The sequence below is a fragment of the Balaenoptera ricei genome, chromosome 2 (assembly GCF_028023285.1).
Source record: "Balaenoptera ricei isolate mBalRic1 chromosome 2, mBalRic1.hap2, whole genome shotgun sequence".
Lineage (NCBI taxonomy): Eukaryota > Metazoa > Chordata > Mammalia > Artiodactyla > Balaenopteridae > Balaenoptera > Balaenoptera ricei.
Genome location: NC_082640.1, coordinates 75,860,065 through 75,877,384, shown reverse-complemented (window position 1 = coordinate 75,877,384; position 17,320 = coordinate 75,860,065). Strand labels below are relative to the sequence as shown.

At 48.5% G+C, this 17,320-nt stretch overlaps 1 protein-coding gene and 1 pseudogene across 1 annotated transcript in view; one reads left to right on the top strand and one right to left on the bottom strand.

Moving 5' to 3' along the window:
* Positions 1–1,359: 1,359 nt before the first annotated feature.
* Positions 1,360–2,631, top strand: LOC132360089 (dual specificity protein phosphatase 5-like; annotated as a pseudogene).
* Positions 2,632–9,570: 6,939 nt separating this feature from the next.
* Positions 9,571–17,320, bottom strand: part of ANXA2 (annexin A2) — a 44,027-nt gene continuing 36,277 nt past the window's right edge. Inside the window, exons 7-13 of the mRNA XM_059913152.1 lie at positions 17,235–17,314; positions 15,792–15,851; positions 13,734–13,827; positions 13,050–13,145; positions 12,192–12,250; positions 10,956–11,078; positions 9,571–9,945 (exon numbers count right to left, since the gene is read on the bottom strand). Coding sequence (XP_059769135.1) covers positions 9,886–9,945; positions 10,956–11,078; positions 12,192–12,250; positions 13,050–13,145; positions 13,734–13,827; positions 15,792–15,851; positions 17,235–17,314 — 572 coding nt within the window. The 3' untranslated portion in view covers positions 9,571–9,885. The remainder of the gene's footprint in view (positions 9,946–10,955; positions 11,079–12,191; positions 12,251–13,049; positions 13,146–13,733; positions 13,828–15,791; positions 15,852–17,234; positions 17,315–17,320) is intronic.

Below are 17,320 nucleotides of genomic sequence, written 5' to 3'. Positions count from 1 at the left end.
CCTTTGAGATTCAGCTCTGCTCCATGGTCAAGTCCTGAGAATGGAGAAGACAGTTAAAAGACAATCAAACTCTAGGGACTTCTCTGTTGGCGCACTGGTTAAGAATCTGCCTGCCAACGCAGGGAACATGGGTTCGAGTCCTGGTCCGGGAAGATCCCACGTGCCGCGGAGCAACTAAGCCCGTGCACCACAACTACTGAGCCTGCACTCTAGAGCCCACGAGCCACAACTACTGAAGCCCACATGCCTAGAGCCCATGCTCCACAATGAGAAGCCACTGCAACGAGAAGCCCGCGCACCACGACGAAGAGTAGCCCCCGCTCGCCACAACTAGAGAAAGCCCTCACACAGCAACCAAGACCCAACGCAACCAAAAAAAAAAAAAAAAAAAAAAAAAGACAATCACACTCTACGCCCAGCAAAGGGTTCACACCCACTAGCAAACCTCCTTCTATGTTATGAAGCTCACAGGGGAGTTTCATTGTAAAAGGCCTCCTTCTCTTCCCTGGCCTCAGCAAGGGCAGCCTGCAGGAGAGGAGGAGAGAATAGGGCAAGAAGGACCACCACTGTACATGTCATTTCCTAGAAATATTTTACATACACATTTGTGAGGCATGAAAATGCTACATATGTGATTATAAAATTTTCCATCCATAAAGCTACTCCTGGTTTATATAATACACGGAAAATGGGTCATTATTTTGTGATGTCCCCAGAAGTGACTCACAGGGACTTGGCCACAGGAGCAAATGTGAGAAGCACTGCCTAGACCTAAGACTCACCACACCGGTTTAACACATCCATAGAAAATAGACACCCCAGACTGCGGGCTTCCTGGCCTTTTCCATGTTTTCTGATCTTGTGGGAGCAAAAGTCCCCTGAATCTAGGCAGCCTGATATTCCCTATACTTTTTACTATTATCACTTAATTGCAGTCATCTGACTTACAGCAGCAGACCCGGATCTAGACACTCCAAACCTGTATTCTTTATTGAGGGTGGGGATAGAAAATGACTGATTGATGATTTAACTCACCTCTGAGAGGGAGCCCTCAAAAACTTCTGATACCTAAGCCAGAGTTCCATCCTAAAATACAGTTTACCCTTGAGTAACATGGGTTTGAACTGTGCGGGTCCACTTACACGGCGTTTTTTTCCAACAAATACAGCACCTGCATTTTCATTATACAGATCTTTACGTTAATTAAGTGTGGGGAAAAGCCTGCGTTCAATTACAGATCACATTATGCGGAATCAAAAGAACTAGGGCTTGAATCCTGATTCTACCCAAACTGTTTGAGCTTCCAGCCCTTGGGTGAGTCGTTTACCAATTCCTTTGTTTTTGAGGCAGAGACTGAGCATGAGAGGATTTTCGACTCCACGGGAGGTCAGTGCCCCTAACCCCCGCGTGGTTCAAGGGTCAAATGACCCATCTTACCTGGCTCTTCCAGTTAAACGTCTTATATTTAGTTTCCAGTAACGCTGCACATTGAGTTATCCTCAGACCCTGTTCAAAACTCCTCAGCCCGGCCCGACTCCAGGGTGCGGCGAGTTGCCGGCGGAACGCCGAGCGTCCGAGACGGGAAACGCGAGCGGAGCTGCCGCCCCCAGCCGCCACCCCCGGCTCGCCCGGAGCCTCGCCTGCGGGCAGCGGGCCTGGGCACCTGCGCGCGGCGTGGGCGGGGGCGGGACCACGCGCACGCCCACGCCCACCCCACGCCTTGGCCGCCTCGAGCGTGCGCGGCTCGCTCCACGCCTATCTCCCCTCGGCGGCGCGCTCGTGCTGCCCGACAGAGGGCGCGCGCGCGGCGGGGCTGCCGAGGGGACCGCGGTGCGCACCCCGCCAGCCTCGCTGCTCCCCTTGCCTGCCTGCCCGCCAGCAGGTGTGCTTCTTACAGGGGAGGGTAGGTAGGAGGCTTTCCACTCGGAATATTCCCGAGTGCTGCGTGGCTGTAAAACCCATTTCACCAGAGAAGGCTGAAACGAGAGCGCGCTCATCAGCCAGTGTGGGAAACCAGTGCTCAACGTCAGCTACCGGCCGCCTTAGGACCACGGCGGCCCAGGTGCAATCCCTCTGCTCCTCCACCTTGGAAGTGCCGACCAAGCATCCAAGTGCCGGTTCCTCACCACCCTGCACGTGATCACGGCCCTGCTGAGAGTCTGGCGGCGGACCTCGCAGGCCTGCACGGCCCACCTGCACTACAAATGGATCCCTGTGCGAGACAGCCACGCGGCTGACATTCGCTTCTGCCTCCAAGGAGCAATAGGCTTCAGTGACTGGGTCCGGGAAAAGGAAGGCAAGGTCCTGGTCCACTGTGAAGCTGGGATCTCCCGTTCGCCTGCCATCTGCATAGCTCATGTCATGGAGGCAAGCAGTTCCGCCTGAAGGGGGCCATTGATCACACCCAGAGGAGGAGCGTGATCTTGCCCAGCTTTGGCTTCCTGAGATTCTGCCTCGCACTCCCTGCCCCGGGATCCCTTCTGCCTGGAGGATGCATCCCGCTCTTCATGTAAAGCCCATTTGCAGACACTGAGCCCTGACGTGCCGGGTTCCTGCTGCACATTCCCTACCACCCGCTGGACGGCCTCAGAGCTCACCAGGAGTTCCATGGCCACATACACATCCTGCTAAAATTGGGATGGGGGAACCAGCCCAACCCCAAGAACAACTGTGGTTTTGTTTTTTAAACTCGTGGACATTTCATGGCTGTGCGGTACTGAATTGCTCCCTCTGTCAGGCTGCCTCAATGGGGTAGAGTGGCCACCAGGCTTGCAAACTTCAGACTGACCTTGAAGATAGGTTCTCAGAGGGAAGGAAAGCCAAGCCGCTTCAACAGCACAGCCTGTGCTGACTAACTACTGTTCTTCCAGATCCCCTACCCTCTCAGGACTAACCAGTCCTTGGATGTCAAAATTTGCCTTTTCATTTCAAGCATAAGGCAATAAATACCGGTATCCACGTGGGAGAAGGCAGTTGCTAGACCAGGAGAAAAGGCAATTACGAAGCCAACTGATTTTGAAGGAAGCACGATTTCCACCTTATTTTTTTAACTTTTGCTGTCTCAGTATCTGTCTCTGTTGCTTCAGGGCATAAGCTGATCATCATCTAGTCAGGAGAGTAACCTGCAGGGTTTGTAGGGACATGAATATATAAGCTGATTGGAACCCCTTGAGCCCAGTGGAGGCAGATTCTCTCCAAGGGGAGGGCTCTGGGGTGAAAGGAAGAAGCAAGTAGCCTGTTCCTGGGACAGCTGGGCTTCCCGGGACTGAGCGGGGCCACGCCAAGTGGGAGACAAAGCTGGTTAAACACTCCATGCTCCGGCCAGCAAAGGCCTGAAACCAGGCACAGGACAGGCCTGAATTTCTATGTGGAGATTTGGAGGCTTCAACCAAGGGGAGAAACAAAGGATACAGAGGCTAGGAATAAGGCTAACATGCATTCTCTTACTCTGGATCTGTTCGTAATAGAAGCTACATGTGAACGATGCTGAAACCTCATATTAAAACAGAACTGGCAGTTATCCCACTAAAGAGCTGAAAAGTTTTGATTCCACCTCTTCCTTTGTTTCATCTATGCTCTGAAATCATTTTCTATGGTTTCTTTGTTTTCCTAGCAATTTGGAATACGCTATCTGGAGTGCATCCTTCATTTCCTTTAAGACTCTACTAGGAACCTGTTTTCCCTACCAACTTAGGGTCTTCAAAGCACAAAGTTAGGTCTAAATTATGGAGCTCTGAACTGTCTGGAATACTTAGGATTTATCTGGAATAGATACTGTAAATCATAGAATGTGACAAAGAGAAAAGTCAGAAGGTAAACATACAGAGGTTCCCTTCCAGTGGGATGTGTGCTGTCCCAGTGACTGGGGAGGAAATGGTATAGAGTCAGAGCAAGACTGGAAATAGATTTTAACACTGGGCAGAGCCTCATTCCCCATTCACCATACTATCACTAAGACGTTCCCTGCGGGAGCCAGCACTGCAGCGGGCAAGGTTTTACTTCCCTGCAAACACCCAGGCTTCCCAGAGGTCAGGACCCTCCAGGCACTGCATGGAGGCTGGGTACTGTCCCCATCCCCTGGGCACTGCCATGCTCCGTCTCTGAACCCAGCTGAGCCAGGGTTAGGCTACTTGCTTCTTCCTTTACTCCAGAACCCTTCCCTTTAGACAATCCAGGCCTACATCTTCTTGAACTGGACTTGGAAAACTCAAAATCCACTCAACTCTTCCATGAGGCAAGGGAGGCCCGACTTTTACTGCCTGAAACTCCGCCCTCCCTCTTCAGGATGGGAAGGAAAACCTGCCTCTCATTCTTTCCTGATGAGCTTACTGCCGAGGAAACAAGAGCTCAGTCTCAAACAAGTTGTCCTGCCAAAATGTTAACGGTGATTGGTTCTAGTTGGAGTTCCAGGTGATTCAGATTTTCTCCTTTATACTTTTCTGTATTTTTTAACTTTCTACAGTGATTCTGGATTCCTCCTGTATGTCAGGAAAAAAATACCAAAAAAAAAAAAAAAAAAATCCTGCTTTAAGGATTGCCTCTCCCCAAACCTTTCCAAATGCTTTATCCTAGGTGAGAATCGTTTACTCTGGACCACCCCCAAGCATCTCACCTGTGCTTCCATCACAGCCCTTATTATTCTGCATTGCCTTGTTCTTCCAATCCTCGGTGACTAGTTCAGTCACCAGCGTATAGTAGGCTTGTCTACTGAATACATTAATAAGTCAATAAATGAATAAGTGAATGACTGAGAGACCCTGTATTACCTGATCAACTCTGGGCTTTAAAATTTTTTCCTAGTCATAGATGAGTTCATATCTATTAGGACAAAGGTGATCCTTTAAGACCAAGATGGTTTTCCAAAGCTCAAGAATCCAAGAAATCTGGCAACCTCACTGATATAGAAACCTAACACTTGTTTGAAATATTTCCGTATTCCTGATCCAAACTCCTTGCTAATCCTTGTGTTAATCTTTAGAAATGTACTTGGAAGTACGATAGCCTTGGGCTCTAATGGATTACAGCTGGGAAAGTTGTAATTTGTCCTCACCTACTGTTTAACAAGCCACCTCCACAGCCAGGTTCCATTGACATATTATGTCCTTTCTGGTTTGTTTCTTATTAATATAAAGCTGATGGTTCACCTACAGAACAGCAAGGGTTGCGGGCAAGGGCTAGTGATCATCCTAAATACTTAGCTCACTTCTTTACTGTGATTTCAGGGGTCCAAGAAAGCCCTCTTGAATCCCAACCATTCTCCCATTTCTTCACTAACAACTCCTTTCATTCCCGTTAATATGGGAACAAAGCCTTCATTCCAAGATAAAGCTGACCCTATACACTTACTTCCAGGAAAGAGACATGGGCTAACAGCCTTACCAAGATTTAAACAGCATCCCACAGACCCTGAAAGGAGAGGCCCTGCAGAGACCAGGAAGGGAAGTTTGGAGAACTTAAGTCCATCCTTGACCAGTCCCAGTTTGGCCCAGAGCTTGCCTAGCTTTTAGACTAGATGCAGGCTATTTAATGTTGGAATCATTGGGTTGGGATTTCTCTAAGGCCTAAATAACGTGGCTCCTGGTTCGCTCTCCCCTTCCCCTCCACTGTGGAGAACGAGACTGAGCAGGCTGATGAGGGACGCGTAGCTGGGAACAGCACAAACGCAAAAGAGGACTTGCAAAGGGGAAAGTGTGTTTTCTGTTTTAAGAAACCTGCTGACGTAGGGAATGCTCCTGTTTTTCTGTAGAAATGCTGCCTTCAGTGGACAAAATTCAGCCACAATCAAGCTAATTGAATGCACAAATGGAATATTTTTCCAGGGCACCTCCAATTTAATGCTTGATGAAATCGTGTCTTTCGCATATATTTACAAAAGCTTTTCTTCATCCAGAAATGTCTGTTAAAATTGCTTATAGATGCTGAGATAGCAAATCACTCTTCTAATGTAATGAGATAAGTCATCTCTATAAACTTTGCTTGCTCAAATGTACTCGCATAAAAGAAATCAGGCTACAGGCTTTTTTCAATAAATAGAATGAACAACTAGAACTTGATGGCTATAGCATGTTCTGCCTCATTGCTAAGGGATGTTTAAAATGGCTCCCTCTCTCTCTCTCTTGCAGCGGAGTTTCCATTTTGGTAGTTGATGGAAAAAGGAGGTCAGATAAACTAATGTGGATAAGAAGGCAAAGCCGTTTGTCAAAACGTGGGGAGAGGCCTGGAGACTGGAGTCATTTAAAGACTAAAAATTGATTTAAAAGATTTCTGTCCTCAAATCATTTTTCTTGCTAAGTGCAGCCACTTTGTGAGCCTGGTTTCCCCTGCTCTAGCTATCTTTACTAATAATTTACGCCACAGGAACTTCACATACTGGGAAGATTCATATGCATAGTCATTGGTGCATAGCCCAGTAAGATGGGTCCAAAGATCAAGAGTCTGTGGAAAAGACAAGGTTTAGCCACCTGTTTCTAAGTAAGATTTGTCTTCCAACTCTAATCTAGAAGCCAACAATGTGAAAAAAAGGCTTAGTAGGCCATCTCACACACACCTAGGATCACCATATAGGGCTGTCATGTATGGCCGCTCAGGTTGTGCACTGCATTAAGTCCAGGGGACATACCATTCACATAGGCTACAACGTGAAGGGTGCTGTCTGGAGCTGTGCAACGTGACAGTCCTGTCCTGCTCCACCACACAGGTCAGGGAGAAAAAAAATCGTATCTTCTTGTTCACAATCACAGTTTAATAAGTTTCCATGACTAAACTGCATGCATTTACCTTTAACTCCTCAAAGAATACAAAGTTCTTATTATCAGCTGCCATTGTTAAAGCCTGCCCCATTTCCTTTTCCTTCTCTTTACAAAGTAAAATTGGGAGAACAGTCAAATCTCCAGATGGTTCTTTACATCAAGAAACGGTTTGGGGACTTCCCTGGTAATGCAGTGGTTAGGACTCCACTGCATCTCCAGTGCAGGGGGCCCAGGTTCGATCCCTGGTCAGGGAACTAGATCCCACACACATGCTGCAACTAAGGAGCCCGCCTGCTGCAACTAAGACCTGGCGCAACCAAATAAATAATTTAAAAAAAAAAAGAAATGGTTTGGACAGCTTGACTGTGGAGGACAAGCTGGAATCCAGAATATGAGGCCAAATTCCAAGTGCCCTTTCTGTCAGTTTTGGAAAACACTAGACAGCCATTGTTCCATGCAGGGGAGACAGCAGGCAGCATTTGGAATGGTTCTCCGGGGGCCTTCCTTTCGCCAACCTGCCTTTTGGATTTTCCCTCACGCCTGCTGGAGGGTCCAGACCAGCCAGACCAGTGGCCAGGCCACCCTGGGCAGGGCGGGAGCAGAAGCCTGCCCACACGCTGGCTGCCCAGCCCTGCCTTCTCTTTCCACCACCTTTCCCTCTGCTGCATGAAACGCATCGTGTGGTGGAAAGAAACAGCCTGAATACTTCGTGACCTGAAACACTGCTCCTGACAGCCTCTGCTCAGCCCAATCAGTTTTATTTTTTTCTTTTCATGGCCGCGCCATGCAGTGTGCAGGATGTTAGTTCCCCAACCAGGGATCGAACCTATGCCCCCTGCATTGGGAGCACGGAGTCTTAACCACTGGACCGCCAGGGAAGTCGCATAGCCCAATCAGTTCTGAGGTCAACAACAGAATGTGGGGGGAAGCAGAAATTCCCCGCTTCTTATGCAGTTCCTTGAACTCTGCCCCAAGCACACGGAAAAGTATATTCTGGCATCGGAGGCATCACATCTAATATGCATAGGAAAAGATATTTGAGAAAACACCCTATTTTTGCCTAACTTGCATTTTAAAGAGTATCTCAGTGGCCTTACAGGCACTTTATGGGCCTAGTGACTGAAGAGCCATGTTCCATCTGAGTTTCTACAGCAAGTTTGCCAAAGGTCAAAATAGCAAATCAATCAGTCCACAGATGTATATCTTTTGGTTATCGTGGTGCTGTTTTCATTGGCTCTGAAGGCTGAAAGTGGGGCAGGTGTTCTCCATTCTCCAGACTCCCCACTTTTGTCCAACCAGCCCATTTCACACCTGCATTTCCACTACCTGCCTAGTCCCTGCAGACCACTAAGTGCGTCCAACATCAGCCAGGCGTCAAGAATTAGTGACTGGGGGCTTCCCTGGTGGCGCAGTGGTTAAGAACCCGCCTGCCAGTGCAGGGGACCCGGGTTCGAGCCCTGGTCCGGGAAGATCCCACATGCCACAGAGCAACCAAGCCCGTGCGCCACAACTACTGAGCCTGCGCTCTAGACCCTGCGAGCCACAACTACTGAAGCCCGCGCGCCTAGAGCCCGTGCTCCGCAACGAGAAGCCACCGCAATGAAAAGCCCGCACACCGCAACAAACAGTAGCCCCCGCTCGCCACAACTAGAGAAAGCCCACACGCAGCAACGAAGACCCAATGCAGCCAAAAATAAACAAATAAATTTATAAAAAAAAAGAATTAGTGACTGACACAGCATCCTTTACGAGGAGGAAATGTAGTGTAAGAATTTGGGGATCGTCATCAACACCGCCCCAGCCCTAGCCCCAGTTTAGGGGAGGTACCTGTATGAGCAAGCCGTCCGCAGGGTCCTGGCCTAGAAGCCAATGAACAGCACCTTCACCTTGTGAGCGGAGACAGGTACATCAACACACACACCTGCTTAGTACACAGCCTATCCATGGAAGGAAGGACCAGAAACCACGTGACTCTAGGGAGGCCCCACCCCCACCCCCACCCCCACCCCCGGCTGGTTGGGAAGAGAGTGGGAGGGAGATGTAATTTTCACTGCACAGACTCTATGTGCCTTTTGAAATGTGAACCAGGTGTATGAATTACCTTTATCAGAACCATAAGAATGCTCGTGGAGAGCCTCCTCCCAGCTGTAACACTTCCCCTTAGATATTAGGGCATGGCTCAGATGTTTTCTTCCCTGGGTCATCTTTCTCAATCCTCCCAGGCAAAGCCAATCGCTTTCTTCTCTGTGTGCCCATCTACTTTTGTTACACCGCCTGTACAAGGATGCTGTAGCCCGACTCTGACAGGTGAGGCTGGGGCAGGATGTTACTTATTTCTGTAATTCTTACGGGAACACTGGCAATATTTGCTGAATGGAGTCTCCCACACCATCCTCCCCCTTTTCCCAGTTTGAGGCCCCTGCAGCTTGTTTTCACCTAACTTACCTGTATAAAGATGAGCAGATGAAGGGGTCATTCTGGGATTTTTTCCCCCCATAGGTACTATCATCCCCTGGGCAACAGAACCTTCTATGATAATGAAAATGTACTCTGCCTGTGCTCTCCAGTACACTAGGTGCTAACCACACGTGGATACTGAGTATCTGAAATGTGGATAGCTTGACTGAGGAACTGACCTTTTAATTATTTCGTTTAAATAAATTTAAATGTAAATAGCCGCATCTGGATAGCAGCTACCATGTCGGACGGCTCCTTTCTAGAGCTTTCTTCCCCAAGGGGACAGCCTTACCAGCCAAACAATACAACCCTTAAGCATGTCTGATTTTGAAACAATTAAATTGAGAGCAAGGTCAACAAAGTATTTGTTCCTAAAGTAAAAATTCAGTTTATTCATCTGTTGACGACACAGTACTCAAAAGGCAAAGTGTTTCACATCATAGATTTCACTTCCAATTCCTTGGAATGTTCACTTCTTTGACTGTAAAGAGAGACTAGACCGGAAAGCCAGGTAATGCTGAGGCAACTAAACTAAGGATGGAGCAGGTGGGGTGGGGCGGCACTAACGCCATCCTCCCAGGGAAGGGCACAAGGGGGGTGTTAGCCACAAGCTGATTGTGTAGAACTGTTAGCTGGGAGTGCGGAGCAGCCGTCCTGGACCCTCGGGCCATTGCGGGCTTCAGTCATCCCCACCACACAGGTACAGCAGCGCTTTCTGGTAGTCACCCTTGGTGTCTTGCTATAAGTGGCCAAGGAGAAAAAAGAAATTCAGGGTCAGGAGAAAGACCCACACTCTGCAGAAACACACAAGCAGGCCCACGGCACATGGAGCCTCTGTGGGACCTGCCCAGACACACCCAAACCATCAGAGGACCCTCAGGGATCGTGGCCCAGGGGAGATTACTGCCACAAGGGTAGAGAGAACACAGGGTCCTGGGGATTAACATGGTAAGTGACCAGAGGACAGAACCCAGTCTGCTCCTCCTGCACTGAGGTCCTGCCAACACCACCCCTTTTCTCCCTGGCCTGCATCCTTCCAGAGAAGACACACGAGGCACCTTCCTGCCTGACTGTGTTGTTTCGTGGACTCTTAAGGTCACGTGGGAATAAGCTGATGAGTTAAGGAAATAATTACTGAGTCTAAATGCTCCCTGAATTTTAAACATATGCCCCAGTAAACCTAGTTATAGCAAAACCCAGCTCTGAATTCATCCCTGGTAACCACTGACACGCCTCTGAAATTTTCAGGATCTTTCAGAAAGAGGGGTTTGCAACATCTGTCTGAATTAAACACAGTGGGAGGGACCACAGTGAAGGCAATTGCTCCTTATATACGAACACTCCATCCCTCCAAATCAGGGACAGGCTAAATGGGGAGGGGAGAGATGGGAGTTCTGAGTGAGGAAATGTTGCCAGGCTTATCACAGAGGAGTTTCAAGAAATGGAAATATAATAAAACGTAGATTAGATTGATCTAAGTCTTTTCAGGATGTCAGCAAGTCTTGCAGGATCACTGTCATGAGCACCATCTGTCACCGCAGAACAGGTGTGGGAAATATGAAATATTCACCTGATTCTCTAAGATTCCAGGGCAAATCCTAATAGCGCTTTCAGAATAAATCCCTGATATTTGATGACTAGCATCTCTTCCCCGGGGAGTTAGAAAAACAGAAAACCGCCATTCTGCCATTGTTCTGACAGGCACCTGCCCAGGACTCCCAGCCCTCTGATGGTCAGGTGGGGCCTTACCTGAATGTAGTAGTACAGGGACTTGCCGTACTTTTTCTTGAATTCACATCTAATTTTCAACATGTCCACTTCACTGCGGGAGATCATGATTCTGATCAGGACCTTGTCGCGAGTGCCCTTGCCCTGAAAGTCAAATTTACGCTCCAAGTTACAATTCGCTGACAATGTTAATCATTAAAAAAGAGTCTAGTGAGTTCTCCTGCACATGGAACTGATCTGGGTTCCTGATGCCGCCCTCTAAGAGACTGCAAAGATAACAGCAAAACTGCTCCCTTAAGAACAATGAGCGCCTTGGAATTCCAAACACACCAGCATGAAATCGGCACAAAGCCCCCATGCTGTACATTCAGTAAACGTGAACTGAGCGCTAACCGCTGCAAGGCTCAGGTCAGGAAGTGTGCGAGTTTACATACATAACACAAAGCTCCTGGATCTCGGGGGCTTAGAGAGCACAGGCTACCACGCTCACCGTGGCTCTGTGCCATTTTGAATGGTACAAGCAATAAGGTCCACTGAAGTTTACATCCAGAACCTCAGACCAGAGAACGGGCCATACTTGACATGGAACCTGAGGGGAGATGGGACAAGGGGGTGACCCACGAAGAAGCAGCAGCAAGGACCTGGAAGCCATAAAGCACAAGGCACATCTAAGGCATGGAAAAGGGGATGGGACTGTGGGAAGAGATAGTCCATTTAAGGGAAAACTGCAGGGCTGGCTTTGGAGTCAGACAGACCCAAGTTCAAGTTTGGCTATGTAACCTCAAGCAAGCTGAAGCTTTCCAAGCTCCATTCTCCTCATCTAGAAAGAAAATACTCACACAAGCCTCACAGGTTTTTTTGGTAATGATTTAAGATAAAGTAAGTAGCACTAATGCCTACTGCCTAGTGGTTGCTTAATAACCTCTCTTCCTTGTTTGTCCTTACTCTGGGGTACCAGGAGGGAATCACTGAGAAATCTGAACAGGTATCTGACATGATCACCATCTGGCATTTTCTCTCTCCCATGGCACTTTGCTTTCTACCTGTACACAAACACGTGTTCAAGTAGTTGGGAGAAACAGAAGCCAGATTTGTGGTTTTCTCACCTGTCACGTAAAAGCAGAGCTGACTAGTGTGTTCCTGCACCTAGACAGTGGGGTCCCTTCCTCCATCCGCTAGTCAGGAGACTTAGTCTGGGGCACAAAGGAAGAAAAAGCCTAGTGTGGAAACATGGACCTCTCGGCCAGTTGCCCTTACCTTCATGGAGTCGTACAGTCTGTCAGCAAAATACAGGGGCTTGTTCTGAATGCACTGGACTGTGGAGAGAAGAAAAGGGTCAGTAACTCCTCTCTCCTCCACCAGTGGGGGGGTGAAGCCCTGACCTGGGGCACCACCAGATGACCAGACGTAACAGGAATGGTCTCTGCAAAACAGGAAACGCTCAGGGAAAACCAGGAATCCTCTGAATCAGCCCACTGTGCTTTTTTTTTTTTTTTTTTTAAATAAATTTATATATTATTTATTTATTTTTGGCTGCGCTGGGTCTTTATTGCTGCAGGCGGGCTTCCTCTAGTTGCGGCGGCGGGGGCCACTCTTCGTTGCGGTGCACGGGCTTCTCATTGCGGTGGCTTCTCTTTGTTGCAGAGCATGGGCTCTAGGCCCGCGTGCTTCAGTAGTTGTGGCACACGGGCTTAGCTGCTCCGTGGCACATGGGATCTTCCCGGACCAGGGCTCGAACCCGTGTCCCTTGCATTGGCAGGCGGATTCTTAACCACTGCGTCACCAGGGAAGCCCATCACTGTGCTCTTAAACCAGGGGACTCTGAGCGACGCAGAAACCCAAATGGATGTGTGAGTTCCCCCAAAGGACAGAGCCCTTTCTCTGGTTATCTTATTCCTCCTGGCAATGCTCCATTCTACCAACGTAAGCCCTTCTTCAGTTCCATATCTTAAATTCATATGGTGAAGATTATGAAACTACCCAAATCATGTAAAGAAGCCATGCCTCCCAAAGCCACCTGAATTAACAGGATGGCCGTTCGTTACTTCTGCTTCAGCACAGCTAGCTGACTGAAAGCTGATGTCCACTAGGGATGGGGGGGCCACACCTGCTTACCTAGGTTCAGGAAAGCGTTTTCCAGGTCTCCTTTAACCTCCTTCTTGATGCTCTCCAGCATGTCATAAGGGCTGTAGCTCTTGTACCTTTCAAATACTAAAGAAAAGCAACAGATAATTATTATAACAGAGCCACTGGTCAAAGCTATCAATGGTTACCCACAACGGTTATGCATCACACACACACACAAAAAGATGATGATGATCATAGCGTCCTAGAGGGTTAGGGATTGCCACGCAGACCGGAGCTGACACTGTACCAGTTGCCCTGGGACAGCCGAACCATGCACCTGTCCTAAATGGCACTGCCCCAGCCACATATTTTGACCATCTTCATCTCTCTGGCGTGGAACCCACTTTATCTGGGCCACGAGAAACAGTACATAGCACCCAACCAAGTCCATTACTTCAACAGATATGGCAAGATAAAATGATCCAGACGAGAAGAGGCAGCACAACAAAGCACCAAACATGAAAAGTATTTAGGGGAAAAAAACGATCCAAAATGGGAAAGAAGGATGAATGGACTTGGTGAGGAAAACTGGGTGCGATTAGGGGGTACAAAGCGGGGAGTGGGCTCTGTTCTGGCAGACCCGAGCCCCAGCACAGACACCCGGCTGGCCCGCTTGCGAGGGCCCTCCGTTGTGGCCCGGGGGCTCTAAGACCTCCCCAGCACAGCACTCGCCTTTCTGGAGGTGGCACACACTCCGCTCGGTCATGATGCTTATCCACTTGGGAACATCTGTCCCTCTCCTCTTCACGCCAGCATCATAGAGATCCTACGAGCACAACCAGCCACGAAAGTTAATTCCACAACCCAGAGCAAGCTCATTAAAAACCCGTCACGCACAAAACCCCAGAACCTATACGTTCAGGATGCCAAATGAGAAAGGACGATTGCACTGCAGACACAGGAAAAATGTGCTATTTAGGTCAAAAGTCTTAAGAGCAGTCTTCCTGAAGCACAAACATACGGCATGACAGTAGGTTGTTCGTGAGGGTGATGCTGTAGAAATCTCCTTCCCTGAACACCGTAGGGATGACCAAGAACCTCTACTCATATACAGAAGGACAAGCCAGTGCTCATTAGCACATCCAGCTCTCCTCCATTTGGCACGGTCAATAGCACATAAACTAATGGTCATCTACTAAAGACAGCTACAAGTCATGTACCCACCCCCAGACTTCTTAGAGACTCCAGAAATGATGGAGCTGGAAAAAAAAAAAGCTGGTCCAATCACATTTTCAGTTTCTAGAAAATTTAGGGGCTATAAGTAATGCTAAGAATGGCAGGGAAGGAGGGAGAAAGGCTTATGCAAGAGCCAATACTTATTCAGTGACCATCCACTATCTGGGAGTTGCAAAACCCTTTTCTAGGGACTTCCCTGGTGGCGCAGCGGTTAAGAATCCGCCTGCCAATGCAGGGGATACGGGTTCGAGCCCTGGTCTGGGACGATCCCTACATGCCGCGGAGCAACTAAGCCTGGGAGCCACAACTACTGAGCCTGCACTCTAGAGCCCGGGAGCCACAACTACTGAAGCCCATGTGCCTAAAGACCATGCTCCGCAACAAGAGAAGCCCCCGCTCACCGCAACTCGAGAGAGCCCGCGCAGCAAAGAAGACCCAAAGCAGCCAAAAATAAATAAATAAATAAATTTAATAAAAAATCCTTTTCTACCTCCTGCTAAGTGGGCAATGTGAAATATACTGAATTTTAAAACTAAAATGGATTAAAATTAATTTTGTTCTTCAGCTCTTACGAAATACTTCGAGACAGTTGTCGACCCTCTGGGAAAGGCATGTAGTTCACAGTGATCTGAATCAGCTTCACAAATAGTTCCGGGTGATTACGGAACGAGAACCAGCAGAAGTTCTATTCAGCCAGAAAAGAAGGAAGGCCCTCTGTCCCTCTCACCTCTTCCCCCACCACCAAGGGCAGTAAAGCCCTGCCGTCCCTGCCTGTGCCTCTACCATCTCCTTCCACCGTTCTGTGTTGTGAATCCTATTAGTGTGTGTTTGTAGCAAATGCCCACCAGTGTGAACACCAGCATCACACCCTGCAGAAACAAGCAAAGTCTAAATGAGCAAATGTGAGTCAGAAACTGATCCTGTAACTAACACCAGCATTATAAGGGTATATCTTGTTGTAACTACAGCTTCCAGAAAGTGGAAATGCAGCCCGCAGATTCTTTGACATTCCTCCCTTCCAAATGCGGAGCCTACTTCCCCTCCCACTGACTGGAAGCTAGACCTAGTGACTCGTCTCTAATGAACAGAGTTATGACAGAAGTGGCAGTGTGTGTGACTCTTGAGATTACACCATAAAAGGCACCTGGCTTCCTCCTCGCTGTCTCTCTTGGATCACTCACTCTGGGCAGAGCCGGCTGCCATCTGTGAGGACATTCAAGCAACCCCTTCGAGAGGCCCGCGTGGAGAAGGAGTAATTCCTCCTGCCCAGTCACATGGGTGGGGGACTACATGGGTGGGTGATCTGGGAAGCGGGTCCTCCTGACGCTGTCAGGCCCTCAGATGATGCAGCCCTGGTCAACATTTTGTCTCCAACCTCATGAGAAGTCCTGAGCCACTTCCCAGTTCCTGACCCACAGAAACTGAGAGATAGTAAGTGCTAGTTGTTCTAAGCCACTGAGTTTGGAGGTAATTTGTTATGCAGGATGGATAACTATACAGACTATCCAGAGACTAGGAAACAAAAGCTCAAACACCAAGAAGCTTGGCACTGACCCGGGCATCTTGGTCAATCAGTTCATAATCAATGACAGAGCCATCCTCTGCTCTTCGACCCTACGGGGAAAAAAAATAAATAAAGAACATCAAATGTATTTCTTTGTACATTTTAAAACTGAAAATGTTATTTTCTCCCCAACTCATGTAAGCCACTATTTACTGAATAAACACCCTCCTGAAATTTTTCTTCACTTAAAAGTCTAGGTTAAAAAAAAAAAGTCTAGGTAAGACCAAGGATTGTTACAATAATTGAGGCAGTGAAGTGGGGGCTATACCCTCTTTTTACCCAATTCTGGGCTAAGCATCTTACAGAATCTACCCTCCTCCCCCTAAAAAAGTTAATGATATTTAAGCTCCTTCCTTCAGAGAGCTCACAGCCCAGATGGAGAAATACGCATGGAATAAATGGTAAAACAACACAGTATCTGTGGCTCTATGTAGACGTGAAATGCAAAAGAAGGCAGAAATCTGTCAGGCAGAATCGTCAGCAAAGTCTGTGGACAATGGGGTACAGCTGAGGTAAACCGCAAAGGATGCGTCAGATGAGGCTGGTACTGGGGAGCAGGAGAAGCCATTCCGCACAGGAGGGACGGCACAGGGGAGCGATGTGCCGCCCAGCTGAAGAGAAGGTGAGCGGGAGGGAAGCCTAGCGAGGAAGACTAAGTTAAGCAGGGCCAGGGTACAGAAGACGCTTAAAGGCAGTTGAGAGTTTGGATTTGATGCAGCAGAAATGTCTGTTGATCAGGAGTTTGGTGCAAGTGGATTTCAAAGATGGGTGGGTGGCGGTATGCAGGGCATGTGGTAGAGAAGAGAGCTGGGGAGGGCGGTACGGAGTTGTTATGGTGATGGAGAGGTGCGTGGGCAGGATACAGCATGCCCAACGACCATTTGTCATCAGGGTTCCCAGGGAAAATTCCTCTTCCCTCGCCCAGTTCATACACATTAAACTGCACTCAGGTCAGAACTCAGACTCAGGAAGGAAATGCCTTTCTACCACATCAATGTGTTAACATTAGCAAACAAGCAAAGACCTCTCCAGGGAAACCACTACCTGGGCAAACCGTCTGTTAAGAAACGAAAGCAGGTGAAAGAAACAAGAGGGTCACTTCCCACTGGGTCCTATGTGACCACAGATAGGGGCAAAATGACCTTCCCCGAGTCACAGTGAGGGCTGGCACATAAATCCAGGCCAGGAGCTGAGAGCCGCTTCTTCCTCCTCTGGCCTCAAAGTCCACCTGACCATACGGTTTTGCAGGATAAGAAATCCTATTATACAAAAATGACAACTCTGCAGTGACAGTGCAAACCCACTGTCGAAAATGCAGCTGGAATTTCCGATGCAGGCACAGCGAATTGAGTTAATTCGTTCCCAAGTATAAAATGAGGCGCGCAACTCGCCTTGGGAGGAAGCAAGGACAAAGAAATAAACCGGAAACCAACCTTCGATAGGGCGACCATCAGCTTGCGGAAGTCACCAGATGTGTCAGAAATGATATCCTTCTCCAGATCAGTCTTGTACACTTGGA